The following is a 15,037-nucleotide window of genomic DNA, read 5'->3' as shown; positions in this document are numbered from 1 at the left end:
CCGACTAATAAACCCAACTAAATCTGAAATAGGAAAAATCAGCAAAATAATCCTGGACAGAGTCAACACAAAAATCAAGGACAAAACACCACTCAACCAATGGAGAAATACAGCAGCAGTAATCAAATGGTTCAACAACATCCAAGCCAAACAACAGCACAACTTTATCTCCTTTGATATCGAGGAATTTTACCCTTCCATCACGCAAGACCTACTGACTCAAGCAATAGACTTCGCCTCAGACTACGACTCAATCACAGGCAACGAAAGAAACATCATCATCCACGCAAAAAACTCCATTCTCATCCACAACAGTACACCATGGCAAAAAAAGAACAATGCAACATTTGACGTCACTATGGGAAGTTTTGACGGAGCAGAAACGTGTGAACTCGTTGGGAGTTTCCTCCTCTCCCAGCTCGCTAGCCTCAATCTGAACCTTGGTATTTACCGTGATGACGGACTGGCAGTGTGTCGCGCCTCGCCAAGGAGCAGCGAGAATACCAAGAAGCGCATATGCCAAATTTTCAAAGAGAACGGCCTACGGATCACGATTGAAGCCAACAAGCAAACCGTCAACTTCCTTGACGTCACTTTCAACCTGAGAAATAACAGCTACCAACCATTCACGAAACCCAACACAACACTCCAATACGTGCACCATGACAGCAACCATCCACCCACCACCACGAAAAGAATACCTACCGGAATCAATAAAAGGCTATCGATGCTGTCATCTAGCAAAGCTGAATTTGACCAAGCAACCCCCCCGTACCAAAAAGCCCTTGATGAAAGCGGATACAATTTCACCCTCACCTATGAACCCACGCCAGGAAACCAGCCAAAAAAGAACAGAAAACGAAACGGCATCATCTGGTACAACCCCCCATACAGCAAAAACGTCTCAACGAACATTGGACACAAATTCCTCAACCTGATTGACAAACACTTTCCCAAAGACAACAACCTAAGAAAAGTATTCAACAAGAACAACATCAAATTGAGCTACAGCTGCATGAACAATATACGACAAATCATCTCAAACCACAACAAAACAATTGCAAATGAGCCGTCGACCCCCAGTCAGAACGACTCCAAAACCAACAAAGCATGTAACTGTCGAAAGAAACCTGATTGCCCCCTCAACGGGGGATGCTTACAAACATCAGTTGTCTACCAATCTAAGGTAATACGCAAGGACATTAACACATCCGACACATATGTAGGATTAACCGAGGGTGAATTCAAAACCAGATGGAACAACCACAAGGCTTCTTTCAGGAACAAAAACCTGCGAAATACCACAGAACTCAGCAAACACATTTGGGACCTCAAAGACAATAATGTTGAATATTCAATAACATGGCAAATTCTTGCATCCAGCACACCTTACAATAGTGGTAATAAAAGATGCAACCTATGCTTGAAAAAGAAACTGTTTATTACCTACCGTCCAGACCTGTCATCCCTCAACAAGCGCAGCGAAATTGTAACAACATGCCGCCATAGACGGAAACACCTCCTAGGTAACACATGAACCAATCACCACGCCCCTAGGCCAGCCTGTACCCACCCACTCTGTGCCCTATATAAACCATGGTATGCGAATGCTCCCATTAAAATCTCCTGATGATTGAGGGTACCCCCCTCATGAAACAGGCCTGTAGAGATGAAATAGTCTTGTGATTTTTTTTCCCACACATACATATATATATATATATATATATATAAGAAATACTTGACTTTCAGTGAATTCTAGCTATAAATATATATTTATTTTATTGTATATATATATATATATATATATATATATATACATATATATATATATATATATATATATATATATATAATATATATAAAAGAAATACTTGAATTTCAGTGTTCATTTATTTACACATATACTTGTTGAGTTAAGGGTTGAATTGTCCATCCTTGTTCTATTCTCTGTCACTATTTTTCTAACCATGCTGAACACCCTCTCTGATGATGCATTGCTGTGTGGCACGCACAAAAGTGCTTTCATCAAATGCACTAGATGGCAGTATTGTCCTGTTTAAGAGTGTCACAACATTGCTGTTTACGGCAGACGAACTGCTTTACGGTAGACCAAAACGTGACTGCTGTTGTTGTGTGTTGTTACCGCGCTGGGAGGACGTTAATGAAACTGCCTAACAATAAACCCACATAAGAAACCAAGAACTCGCCCTCGATCAATCTACAGTTATAACGTCATTGGGCAGGCACACCGTTTATATTGTGGGAAAGCCTGAATTTCGGGAGATTTTCGGGAGATAATTTGTCCCGGGAGGTTTTCGGGAGAGGCGCTGAATTTCGGGAGTCTCCCGGAAAATCCGGGAGGGTTGGCAAGTATGAAATAAAGGCTTGACATATATCACTTTGCATGTAATGAGTTAATATCACATTTAGTTTCACATTTAAAGTTGAATTGCTGACATGAATTGACATTTACACAATATTACCGGTACATTTTTTTGAGTTTCATCTTTATGATGGAAATGACTGAGTGAAAATCTGGTGGGAGGAAAACATGCAATTTATCTCTGACTACAATTGACCATTCCCCTACTGAAAAAAGGAGCATCTATGTGGCAAATGGGTGCAAGCTTTTCCACAACTTAGTAGCTGATCTGTGACATTGGTCTAGCGCAGGGGTCGGCAACCCGCGGCTCCGGAGCCGCATGCGGCTCTTTGATCACTCTGATGCGGCTCAGCAGCTTACTTGCTGAACCCCCCAATTTTCCCCGTGAGACTTCTGGATTTCAGTACCTCTCGCAGGCACTATTTTATTAATATTCACCGATTTTCACCCTAACGGCTATAATAAGGACGTGCCATGATGGTACAACATTTGGCGCCCTCTACAATCTGTATTAACAGCGTGCCAGCCCAACACTTGTTATACAATATACATCTTCTGCTTGCACACGTACGTGACAGCAAGGCATACTTGGTCAACAGCCACACAGGTTACACTGACGGTGGTCATATAAAACAACTTTAACACCTTACTAATAATGCGCCACACTTTGAACCAAAACCAAACAAGAATGACAAACACATTTCGGGAGAACATCTGCACCTTAACACAACATAAACACAACAGAACAAATACCCAGAATCCCATGCAGCCCTGACTCTTCCGGGCTACATTATACACCCCCGCTACCACCAAACCCCGCCCCCACCCCAACCCTGCTCCCTCACACATCAACCCCCCCCCCCTCTCTCTGTGCGTCGGTTGAGGTGGGCGGGGTTTGGTAGCGGGGGGTGTATAATGTATCCTTAGCATATGATGCACCAAACATGCATGGGATTCTGGATATTTGTCCTGTTGTGTTTGTTGTGTTACGGTGCAGATGTTCTCCCGAAATTTGTTTGTCATTCTTGTTTGGTGTGGGTTCACAGTGTGGCGCATTATTAGTAAGAGTGTTAAAGTTTTTTTTTTTTTTATACCGCCACCGTCAGTGTGACCTGTGTGGTTGTTGACCAAGTACGCCTTGCTGTTACTTACGTGAGCAAGCGGAAGCCCCATACAACGTGTGGCTGATCAGGCACGCTGGCCGTAGTGGGTGCTGTATGCTGGACCATCACGGCACGCATGACGCTGACAAGCGCCATTCATTTAAAACCCGGGTACCGCACCAGCTTTCAAATTCCACATAAAGGTGTGGGCAGCATGTCTGAGACCCCTGTTTTATACATAGCACAAAGCAAAAAAAAAACTTTGTATGCAGTGTTATTTCATTTAAAATTTCAAAAAAAAATTTGCGGCTCCCATTGTTTTCTATAATTTGTGAAACTGGTCAAAATGGCTCTTTAACTGGTAAAGGTTGCCGACCCCTGGTCTAGCGGCAAACAGTACTGTCTGCCTCGGAGGCAGTCAGAATCTGTCTCTCGTCATTCTCATCTAAATGAAAGGGCATTCATTTTAATTTAATAAAAAAATAGTGCCAAATTTATAGGCGATATTTGTTAGTACCTGTTGTATTTACCCGTGGTGACTGCTGCTGGGATGAGGCTGTGTGGTTAAAAAAACGTGACATTCATTTATAGTTACTGTATGCTGTGTGTTCAAATGTTTCAGCATTTTGCTTATATGTCCTCCTCTTAATGAAATTGCAGCCTTGCAATTATTACAAGTAGCACTGTTGTAATATTTTTTTTAATAAAGAGGCGCTATGCTGCTGTCTGACGTCCCTACGCACGTTGCGTAATGACGTCATTCCCTCTCGCCAGAATTGTTACGATAATCGTTTGGGGGTGGGGGGAAGGCAAGCGACTTACCGGTTTTCGATTCCCAACTATAGTTTTGTGACAAATAAAGAAACATCTTCTTTCAAAAGTAAGGTTTTAAGACATATTAAAACAAAACATTCTGTTCTATCAGATCTTAAAAATGAACACATCAGGTATGAAATTGCAATATTAAGGAGTGTTTGTAAAACTAATTACAGCCTGAGTGTTTCCATAGCAGTTATAGATACAGTATGTTTTAGTAGCAAAAACAATTGGCTGCTAATCAAATGCTCTTGATCATCTGCAGTTGTTATCAGCTGTTTTGTTTAGTTTTTTTGAACGTCCGGTTCGGCAGCTTTTATTGTGCAGTTGTTATCAGCTGTTTTGTTTAGTTTTTTTGAACGTCCGGTTCGGCAGCTTTTATTGTGCAGTACAAGTAAACTGTGTGTTTATTTTGCCACAACAGATTTGTTGTTGAACAGTTGAGCCTGGTGACAGACTGATAACAGCATCAACTTCAGGACCTTTAGGGTCTGGCTGAACATAAAATAATAGCTTCCATACAGTGTGTGTGTGAATGCCCACAAGATTCTACACCAAAAAAAACATATATTTATTATTATTCTGGCCAAAAACTTTGGCGCGCTCCACAGCTCACAGTTTTCATCCGATCGGAACTGTAAGTATGAAAACGTTCGGCTCGACCGGGAATCGTGTGCTCCCCCAGAAAAAAAATTATTATGTATTCCAGATAACCCCGGATTCTCAATTTTCTGGGTAATTTTGCCATTTGAAAATGAATGGGCCATTTTTCAAACTTGCCAACATTTCTCAAACGATTCGAACTGTTCCACCATCCACACAAACAACTCACCTTGGACAATCAAACTACCATTTTCCAAGTTCAGATAAATTCCAGGAATTCTAAGAATTCCTGGTTTTCCAAAGCCCTACTTTCACTTCTGCCTGGAAAGTTTTTACAGTCCACATTTTTCAACCGTTTTTGACCATTCCAATTCCAGTTCAAACTTTTACGCCAACACCAACCCATTCATATCATCTAGGACAATTGTGTTGTTATCTATATTTTAATTAGGAAATTCCCATTCAAATGAATGGACATATTCATTGTTCTATAATGCCCTGAATTTTCAAAATTTTTCGCATTTTTAACCCCGATTCCAACCTTTCAACCATCCACACACACTACTTTTCCCATATATCGAACCCAAAACATGTTTTCCCTCTACCAAATTCCTGTTTTTCCCGGAATTTCTAGTGATTTTCTCCCTATTAACAATGGACGGGAAATATAAAATTTTTAAAATTTGGTAAATAAATAACCAAAAAAAATTATATTTTGTTGTTTTCTTACTGTACCGAAAATTAACCGAACTGTGACCTCTAAACCAAAGTTTGTACCGAACCGAAATTTGTGTGTACCGTTACACCCCTAGTATATATATATTATATATGTTTATATATATTACAAACCCCGTTTCCATATGAGTTGGGAAATTGTGTTAGATGTAAATATAAACGGAATACAATGATTTGCAAATCATTTTCAACCCATATTCAGTTGAATATGCTACAAAGACAACATATTTGATGTTCAAATTGATAAACTTTTTTTTTTGCAAATAATCATTAACTTTAGAGTTTGATGCCAGCAACACGTGACAAAGAAGTTGGGAAAGGTGGCAATAAATACTGATAAAGTTGAGGAATGCTCATCAAACACTTATTTGGAACATCCCACAGGTGTGCAGTCTAATTGGGAACAGGTGGGTGCCATGATTGGGTATAAAAACAGCTTTCCAAAAAATGCTCAGTCTTTCACAAGAAAAGGATGGGGCGAGGTACACCCCTTTGTCCACAACTGCGTGAGCAAATATTCAAACAGTTTAAGAACAACGTTTCTCAAAGCGCAATTGCAAGAAATTTAGGGATTTCAACATCTACGGTCCATAATATCATCAAAAGGTTCAGAGAATCTAGAGAAATCACTCCACGTAAGCGGCATGGCCGGAAACCAACATTGAATGACCGTGACCTTCGATCCCTCAAACGGCACTGTATCAAAAACAGACATCAATCTCTAAAGGATATCACCACATGGGGTCAGGAACACTTCAGAAAACCACTGTCACTAAATACAGTTTGTCGCTACATCTGTAAGTGCAAGTTAAAGCTCTACTATGCAAAGCGAAAGCCATTTATCAACAACATCCAGAAAAGCCGCCGGCTTCTCTGGGCCCGAGATCATCTAAGATGGACTGATGCAAAGTGGAAAAGTGTTCTGTGGTCTGACGAGTCCACATTTCAAATTGTTTTTGGAAATATTCAACATCGTGTCATCCGGACCAAAGGGGAAGCGAACCATCCAGACTGTTATCGACGCAAAGTTCAAAAGCCAGCATCTGTGATGGTATGGGGGTGCATTAGTGCCCAAGGCATGGGTAATTTACACATCTGTGAAGGCACCATTAATGCTGAAAGGTACATACAGGTTTTGGAACAACATATGCTGCCATCTAAGCGCCGTCTTTTTCATAGACGCCCCTGCTTATTTCAGCAAGACAATGCCAAGCCACATTCAGCACGTGTTACAACAGCGTGGCTTCGTAAAAAAAGAGTGCGGGTACTTTCCTGGCCCACCTGCAGTTCAGACCTGTCTCCCATCAAAAATGTGTGGCGCATTATGAAGCGTAAAATACGACAGCGGAGACCCCGGACTGTTGAACGACTGAAGCTCTACATAAAACAAGAATGGGAAAGAATTCCACTTTCAAAGCTTGAACAATTAGTTTCCTCAGTTCCCAATCGTTTATTGAGTGTTGTTAAAAGAAAAGGTGATGTAACACAGTGGTGAACATGCCCTTTCCCAACTACTTTGGCATGTGTTGCAGCCATGAAATTCGAAGTTAATTATTATTTGCCAAAAAAAAAAAAGTTTATGAGTTTGAACATCAAATATCTTGTCTTTGTAGTGCATTCAATTGAATATGGGTTAAAAAGTATTTGCAAATCATTGTATTCTGTTTATATTTACATCTAACAGAATTTCCCAACTCATATGGAAACTGGGTTTGTACTTCCGGAATTGAAAATTCTAGTTATTCCATACATCCATCCATTTTCTTCCGCTTATCTGAGGTCGGGTCGCGGTGGCAGCAGCCTAAGCAGAGAAGCCCAGACTTCCCTCTCTCCAGCCACTTCGTCCAGCTCCTCCCGGGGTATCCCGAGGCGTTCCCATGCCAGCCAGGAGACATAATCTTCCCAACGTGTCCTGGGTCTTCCCCGTGGCCTCCTACCGGTCGCACATGCCCTGAACACCTCCCCAGGGAGGCGTCCGGGGGGCATCCACACCAAATGCTCGAACCACTTCCTCTTGCTCCTCTCGATGTGGAGGAGCAGCGGCTTTACTTTGAGCTCCTCCCGGATGACAGAGCTTGTCACCCTATCTCTAAGGGAGAGCCTCGCCACCCGACGAAGGAAACTCATTTCGGCCGCTTGTACCCGTGATCTTATCCTTTCGGTCATAACCCAAAAGTCATGACCATAGTTGAGGATGGGAATGTAGATCGACCAGTAAATTGAAAGCGTTGCCTTCCGGCTCAGCTCCTTCTTCACCACAATGGATCGATACAGTGTCCGCATTACTGAAGACGCCGCACCGATTCGTTTGTCGAGCTTACGATCCACTCTTCCCTCACTCGTGAACAAGACTCCGAGGTACTTGAACTCCTCCACTTGGGGCAAGATCTCTTCCCCAACCTGGATATGGCACTCCACCCTTTTCCGGGTGAGAACCATAGACTCGGTCTTGGAGGTGCTGATTCTCATCCCCGTCGCTTCACACTCTGCTTTGAACCGATCCACTGAGAGCTGAAGATCCTGGCCAGATGAAGCCATCAGAACCACATCATCTGTAAAAAGCAGAGACCTAATCCTGCAGCCACCAAACCGGATCCCCTCAACACACAGACTGCGCCAAGGAATTATGTCCATAAAAGGTATGAACAGAATCGATGACAAAGGGCAGCCCTGGCGGAGTCCAACCCTCACTGAAAACGGGTCCGACTTACTGCCGGCAATGCGGACCAAGCTGTGACACTGATCATGCAGGGAGTGGACCACCACAATCAGACAGTCTAATACCCCATAATAATAATAATAATAATAATAATAATAATAATACATTCTATTTGGTACAGCGCTTTTCAGAACACTCAAAGACGCTTTACAGGATACAAAATTAAAATATAAAACAGTTTAAAGTAATAATATAAAATACAGGAAATATAAAAAGCAGTACATTGTAAAATACATAATAATACAGGACAATTACAAGACAGGACATTACAAGACACAGAACACTAATCACTGGTTAAAAGCAGATCTGAGTAGGTGTGTTTTGAGAAGGCTTTTGAAGGTGGGAAGGTCTGGGCAGTCACGGATGGGTTTGGGAAGAGTGTTCCAGAGGGTGGGAGCAGCGATGGAGAAGGCTCTATCACCCCAGGTCCGGAGCTTGGTTCTGAGTGGTGGGGAGAGGAGCGGAGGCTACGTGAAGGGGTATGGCGGTGAAGCAGGTTGGTGAGGTAGCAGGGGGCCTGGTTGTGGAGGGCTTTGTGGGTGAGGAGGAGGATTTTAAAGTGGATCCGGTGAGGAACGGGGAGCCAGTGGAGTTTCTGGAGGACTGGGGTGATGTGCTCACGGGAGCGGGTGTGGGTGAGCAGGCGGGCGGCAGAGTTTTGAATGTATTGGAGTTTATTGAGAATTTTGCAAGATGAGCCGTAGAGGATGCTGTTACAGTAGTCAAGTCTGGAGGTGATGAAGGCATGGATCAGGGTTTCAGCGGCAGAGAAGGAGAGAGATGGACGGAGACGGGCAATATTTTTGAGGTGGAAGAAAGCAGTTCTTGTGATGTGGTTGACATGGTGTTCAAAAGAGGGGTTATTGTCCAGAATGACTCCGAGGTTGCGGATGTGAGTAGATGGGGACAGAGTGGAGTTGTCGACAGAGAGGTGGAAGTTGTGGGCAGTTTTGGTGAAGGATTTGGGAAGTGGACCAAGCACCGAACCCTGGGGGACACCTTGGTGACAGAGGGGCAGTGGAGGAGGTCCAGTTGTTTATACTGATGTATTGTTGTCTGTTGGTGAGATATGACCTTAACCGGGAGAGGGCAGAGCCGGTGATGTTGAGGGATGATTCCAGGCGGGAAAGGAGGATGGTGTGGCTGATGGTGTCAAAAGCTGCTGTGAGGTCAAGGAGGAGGAGAATACGGAGGTGGCCGGAGTCTGAGGAGAGGAGGTCATTGGTGACTTTAAGAAGGTCTGTTTCAGTGCTATGACGTGCACGGAAGCCGGATTGAAATGGTTCGAACAGATCATTGGAAGTGAGGTGAGTTTTGAGTTGAGTGGCGACGGCACGTTCCAGTATTTTGGACAGGAAGGGAAGGTTGGAGATGGGCCGGAAGTTGCTCATGGTGTCAGGGTTGAGTTCAGGTTTTTTGAGGATGGGGGTGACAGCGGCCAGTTTCAGGGTGTCAGGGACTAAGCCTGAGCTGAAGGAGGAGTTGATGATGTTGATGATGAGTGGGGAATGGGTGGGAGTCAGTTTTTAACCAGAGTGGATGGGATGGGGTCCAGAGCACAGGGGGAGCTTTTCATGCCCACCATGAGTTTGGATTGCTGTGTTGGGGAAACAGGAGAGAAGTGTGACAGGGGCAGCGCGGTGCAGGGGGGGAAGCAGGTCGAGAGGAGGAAGGAGTGGCGGAGGTAATCAGGTTGCTGTAAATTGTGTCTATTTTGTTTTGGAAGAATGATAGAAAGGCGTTGCATTTGGTAGTGTTGAAGGTGTTTGAGATGTTGTCGGTAGGTTAGAGTTTATTTATTGTGGAGAAGAGAGCTTTGGAGTTGGAAGACCATACTCTCTGAGCACTCCCCACAGGACTTCCCAAGTCCACAAAGCACGTGTAGACTGGTTGGGAAAACTCCCATGCACCCTCAACGACCCTGCCGAGAGTATGGATCTGGTCCACAGTTCCACGACCAAGAAGAAAACCGCACTGCTCCGAGGTTCCAGCGTAGCCTCCTCTCCAGTACACCTAGATAGACCTTACCGGTAAGGCTGAGGAGTGTAGTTGAGGAGTGTCCACGATAGTTGGAACACCCCCTCCGATTCCCCTTCTTAAAAAGAGGAACCACCACCCCGGTCTACCAATCCAGAGGTACCTTCCCCGATGTCCACGCAATGTTGCAGAGTCTTGTCAACCAAGACAGCCCCACAGTATCCAAAGCCTTAAGAAACTCAGGGCGGATCTCATGCCACTGAGGAGCTTTTTAACTACCTCGGCAACCTTAGCCACATAAATAGGAGAGCCCACCACAGATTCCCCAGGCACTGCTTCCTCATAGGAAGACGTGTTGGTTGGATTGAGGAGGTCTTCGAAGTATTCCCTCCACCTATCCACAACACCCGCAGTCTAAGTCAGCAGCACACCATCCTCACCATACACGGTGTTGACAGTGCACTGCTTCCCCTTCCTGAGGCTGCGGAGAAACACAACACATTTGTGATTTGAGACATTTTTAATATAATGTAAGATAATATAATCATTATTCATCATGATTAATAGATTTAGAACCTTATGAAACGAAATTGAATTGATTTGGGAAATTGGCCATGATACAATGTAAAAAATGCCAGCTAAGTGCTGCTTCAATAATGCATGTTTTTTGTTTTTTTTATGATAATTGAAAAACCCCAAGACGAACAAGCGGTAGAAAGTAGATGGATGGAAAACATTTAAATGAATGAAAATTGTGGCTGGCAAAACATATTGAACCAAGATGTGGTAAAGGCAAACTCTGCTGTAAAACATTTTACATTTCAAATATGGACGAGGAAAAGGAAAAAGGAAAGGAAAGAGAAAAGGAAAAAGCTCAAAACTGTAGCCACAGTTGCTAGCAGCGGGAGTTTATGAACGCTCAGGCTGAGGAGAGCCAGCAACACTACTGCAGTTTGCAGAGCAACAAAGCAGACAACTTTGGACGTTTCTGCAAAAAATGAAGTCCTCAATGCCAAGATACTTTGGGCATTAAAATGCGTAAATTTATACTACTCATTCAAGTCATCGGAGGACAGAGTCGTCTTTTCGCCGTCATGTTCCCAGACGGCCAAATTGCCGAAAAATGTGCTGTGCACTTTAAAAAACTTTCACTGTCATTTGTCTTCCAGCAAACGGCATATGTGAAATGCTGTTTGACAAAAGCCTAAACAACGATTTGTCCACCATATGGATTTATACATGATGCTGTGGGATGGAGCAGAAGTAAAAACTAAATATGTTGGAACTGAAATATGAGAAAATCTATCTAAGTGTGCCTGTCTCGTGTTTGTTTTAGAGAGGCATCATACATTTCAGATTTAAGCCTAATTTTATTTAGGATTAAAGTACGGTATTTTCCGCACTATGAAGCGCACTTAAAATCCTTTTTTTTCCCTCAAAACTCGACAGTGTGCCTTATAACCTGGTGCGCCTAATGTAAGGAATAAGTTTGGTTGAGTTTACCCACCTCGAAGCTATTTTATTTGGTACATGGTGTAATGATAAGTGTGACCAATAGATGGCAGTCAAACATAAGAGATAAGTGTAGATTGTTCCATGATGGCAATATGTCTCAAGTAAACAACACCAACATTTTAAATGTTCCATTGAAAATATAGAACATTATACACGGCGCTCAAAAATCTATCAAAATGTTTTAGTACGACTTTGGTAAGCTATGAAGCCGCACCGCTTGAAGGATTGCCGGCGCATTAAACATATGAGTATTATTATGGCTATGGATTATGTAAATTAGATTTACAGCCCCGAAATCTTGTTTTCATTTCGATGCCCCGCCCTGCACCGTTTGACCAAATAAAAAGTCTGTGAGTCTGTTACATTCAGGTTGCCAGTTGCTCACCGCCACCTTTGTCTTGCTACTGCCACTGGTAAAGTGGCAGTAGCAAGTCATGTCGGACCTTAGTAAATCTAAAAGGTGTCGTTACGATTCTCAATTTATTCTTGACAAAGCCAGGAACAAAATCAGGATTTGTATCGAGGACGCCTTTGAAAGATGGAGACGATTAAAGGCGGAGAATATTTTTTCATCTGACGCCAAACTTGCTACCGTATTTTTCGGACTATAAGTCGCAGTTTTTTTCATAGTTTGGCCGGGGGTGCGACTTATACTCAGGAGTGACTTATGTGTGAAATTATGAACACATTACCGTAAAATATCAAATAATAATATTTAGCTCATTCACGTAAGAGACTAGACATATAAGATTTCATCGGATTTAGCGATTAGGAGTGACAGATTGTTTGGTAAACGTATAGCATGTTCTATATGTTATAGTTATTTGAATGACTCTTACCATAATATGTTACGTTAGCATACCAGGCACGTTCTCAGTTGGTTATTTATGCGTTATATAACGTACACTTATTAAGCCTGTTCACTCTTCTTTATTTATTTTAAATTGCCTTTCAAATGTCTATTCTTGGTATTGGGTTTTATCAAATACATTTCCCCCAAAAATACGACTTATACTCCAGTGCGACTTATATATGTTTTTTTTTCTTCTTTATTTTGCATTTTCGGCCGGTGCAACTTATACTCCCAAGCGACTTATACTCCGAAAAATACGGTAATTTCCTCCTTGATAGGTACTGTAAGTCAGGCGTTTACATTTTCTTTTTACTTGTAATAAATGGAAATGGACATTTCATATGTAAAATACAGTCTATGATCTTGTCTAACAAAGTTATTATGTTCGTACAACGAATGCTTAATGTGATGGTGCTTAGCTCCTAGTGTAATGCTTAAAGTACCACTGATAGTGACACACACACGGTGTGTTGAAATTACCCTCTGCATTTGACCCATCTCCATGTTCCACCCCCTGGGAGGTGAGGGGAGCAGTGAGCAGCAGTGGTGGCTGCGCTCGGGAATAATTTTGGTGATTAAATTCCAACCCTTGATGCTGAGTGCCTAGCAGGGAGGTAATGGGTCCCATTTTTATAGTCTTTGGTATGACTCGGCCGGGGTTTGAACTCACAACCTACCGATCTCAGGGCGGATACTCTAACCACAAGGCAACTGAGCAGGCTTAGCATGCTAGCCCGGTCAATGACACATCGACATATAGGCTAACAGAGGAAATATATGCCCGTTAGCCGGGATGTTGATGTGTCATCCAACTGACAAGGCAAAATACATTTTCAACAAATAAAACCTATGGGGATATGGGTAGTGTCAGTGCCTATTTTGTTCTCAATATGCTGATACGCTGAAGAAATGGGTTTAAACATTAGCATGGCTAATTGTGGTTTCTGGTACTGTATGTGCATCAGGCACATATGGGGTGGTATTTGCTTGGCACAATATAATGCATTAGATGTAATGATTTTCTACTTTGTGTATTGACATGGTAGTGGCTATATGATTTATGCGTAACGTGGATTGGCTCATAAAATCGCACTCTGCTCTGAAAGATGGTGATGTGCGTACATGGAAGAGAATGCAGTGTCAGGTTGGATGCAACATGGAGTTATGCTGAACGAAATGTGGCGGTAATTTTACTGTTGGCCTTGGCTTGCCATTAAAGTAGTCCTATGCGATATATAATATACTATATATTATTATGAATAATTATTTCGAAGGTGGTCCATGCGGTCAAACTAGATTTTTTAGCAGGGTAATGGCAACAATCTGTCCCGACTCCCGACGAAAATATTGCTGCGTAACTTTACAAATACATTTGGCTAATTGACATTAGTAAAATGTGGCATAATTACTTAGTAAACCATCTTGCAAGAAGCATATACAAGAGAAAACTACAGCGTAGGACTCGTCGATTGCCATTTGAAGTTCCTTGGAATAGGATTCAGAGTTGGCTGCATATCTGGCAACCTCAGTCATGGAAAGTGGGAGGGGACTACATAATTTTGACCGTGATTGCAGTACCATTTCTGGCCACATTACTACATATGGCTCCTTTAAAATAATATTTGGAACTGTTCATCATGTCCACCAAAAATACCTAATAATTCTCTCCACAGGAAGTGACAAATCCTACCACCAGTGGCTGAACACTGTAAAGGTTAGTACAGCTTTGACAAATGCCCTTCACAGACCCAGAAAGAAATATCATGTGCTCAAACAGAGAGTTATTAAAATGGATATTTAGATTATTTTAGTGTTTTCCACTGTCTTACATATGATTAATCTACATTGAAGTGCTTTCGTTCCCATGTAAAGAACATCCATCCATCCATCCATTTCCTACTGCTTGTCCCTTTTGGGGTAACGGGGTGCTGAAGCCTATCTCAGCTGCATGTAAAGAACATATTAGTCATATTTGATTCACAGTAGTTTTTCACTTCTTCCATGCTTTTATTGACACATTTTTTTAATAAAACTTGCAAACTTTATTATTCCAGTAGTTTGCAACAAACAGACAAAACAAAACCAGGGTGTAATTTGTCATTGCATCACTATCTTTTGAGGATACATGACTAGATATGACAACATTAAGCACACATGCTATCCATATAGTAGCTTATCTTACAATGTTGCTGTGTTGTAGGTTTGGATACTGTAGTGTAATATTATAAAGTCTCTACTCTCTACCTTACACCAGTAGTCTGTTTTCTGTACTGTCTACAATAAAGTGGGCCTCCTTACCGTGGCCAAAAGGTATATCCTGAGAACACAGCAGA

General features: G+C 42.3%; 1 protein-coding gene across 2 annotated transcripts in view; it reads left to right on the top strand.

The window, feature by feature from the left end:
- The window catches only part of dennd1a (DENN/MADD domain containing 1A), a 129,285-nt gene that overhangs the window by 76,742 nt on the left and 37,506 nt on the right, over nt 1-15,037 (top strand). For both annotated transcript variants that reach the window (XM_061980586.1, XM_061980587.1), the window contains one exon: nt 14,378-14,418. In XM_061980586.1, coding sequence (XP_061836570.1) covers nt 14,378-14,418 — 41 coding nt within the window. The remainder of the gene's footprint in view (nt 1-14,377; nt 14,419-15,037) is intronic.

Source organism: Nerophis lumbriciformis, linkage group LG20, assembly GCF_033978685.3.
Source record: "Nerophis lumbriciformis linkage group LG20, RoL_Nlum_v2.1, whole genome shotgun sequence".
NCBI classification, from domain to species: domain Eukaryota; kingdom Metazoa; phylum Chordata; class Actinopteri; order Syngnathiformes; family Syngnathidae; genus Nerophis; species Nerophis lumbriciformis.
The sequence above is the reverse complement of the archived record's forward strand: the minus strand, read 5'-3'. Positions and strand labels throughout refer to the sequence as shown.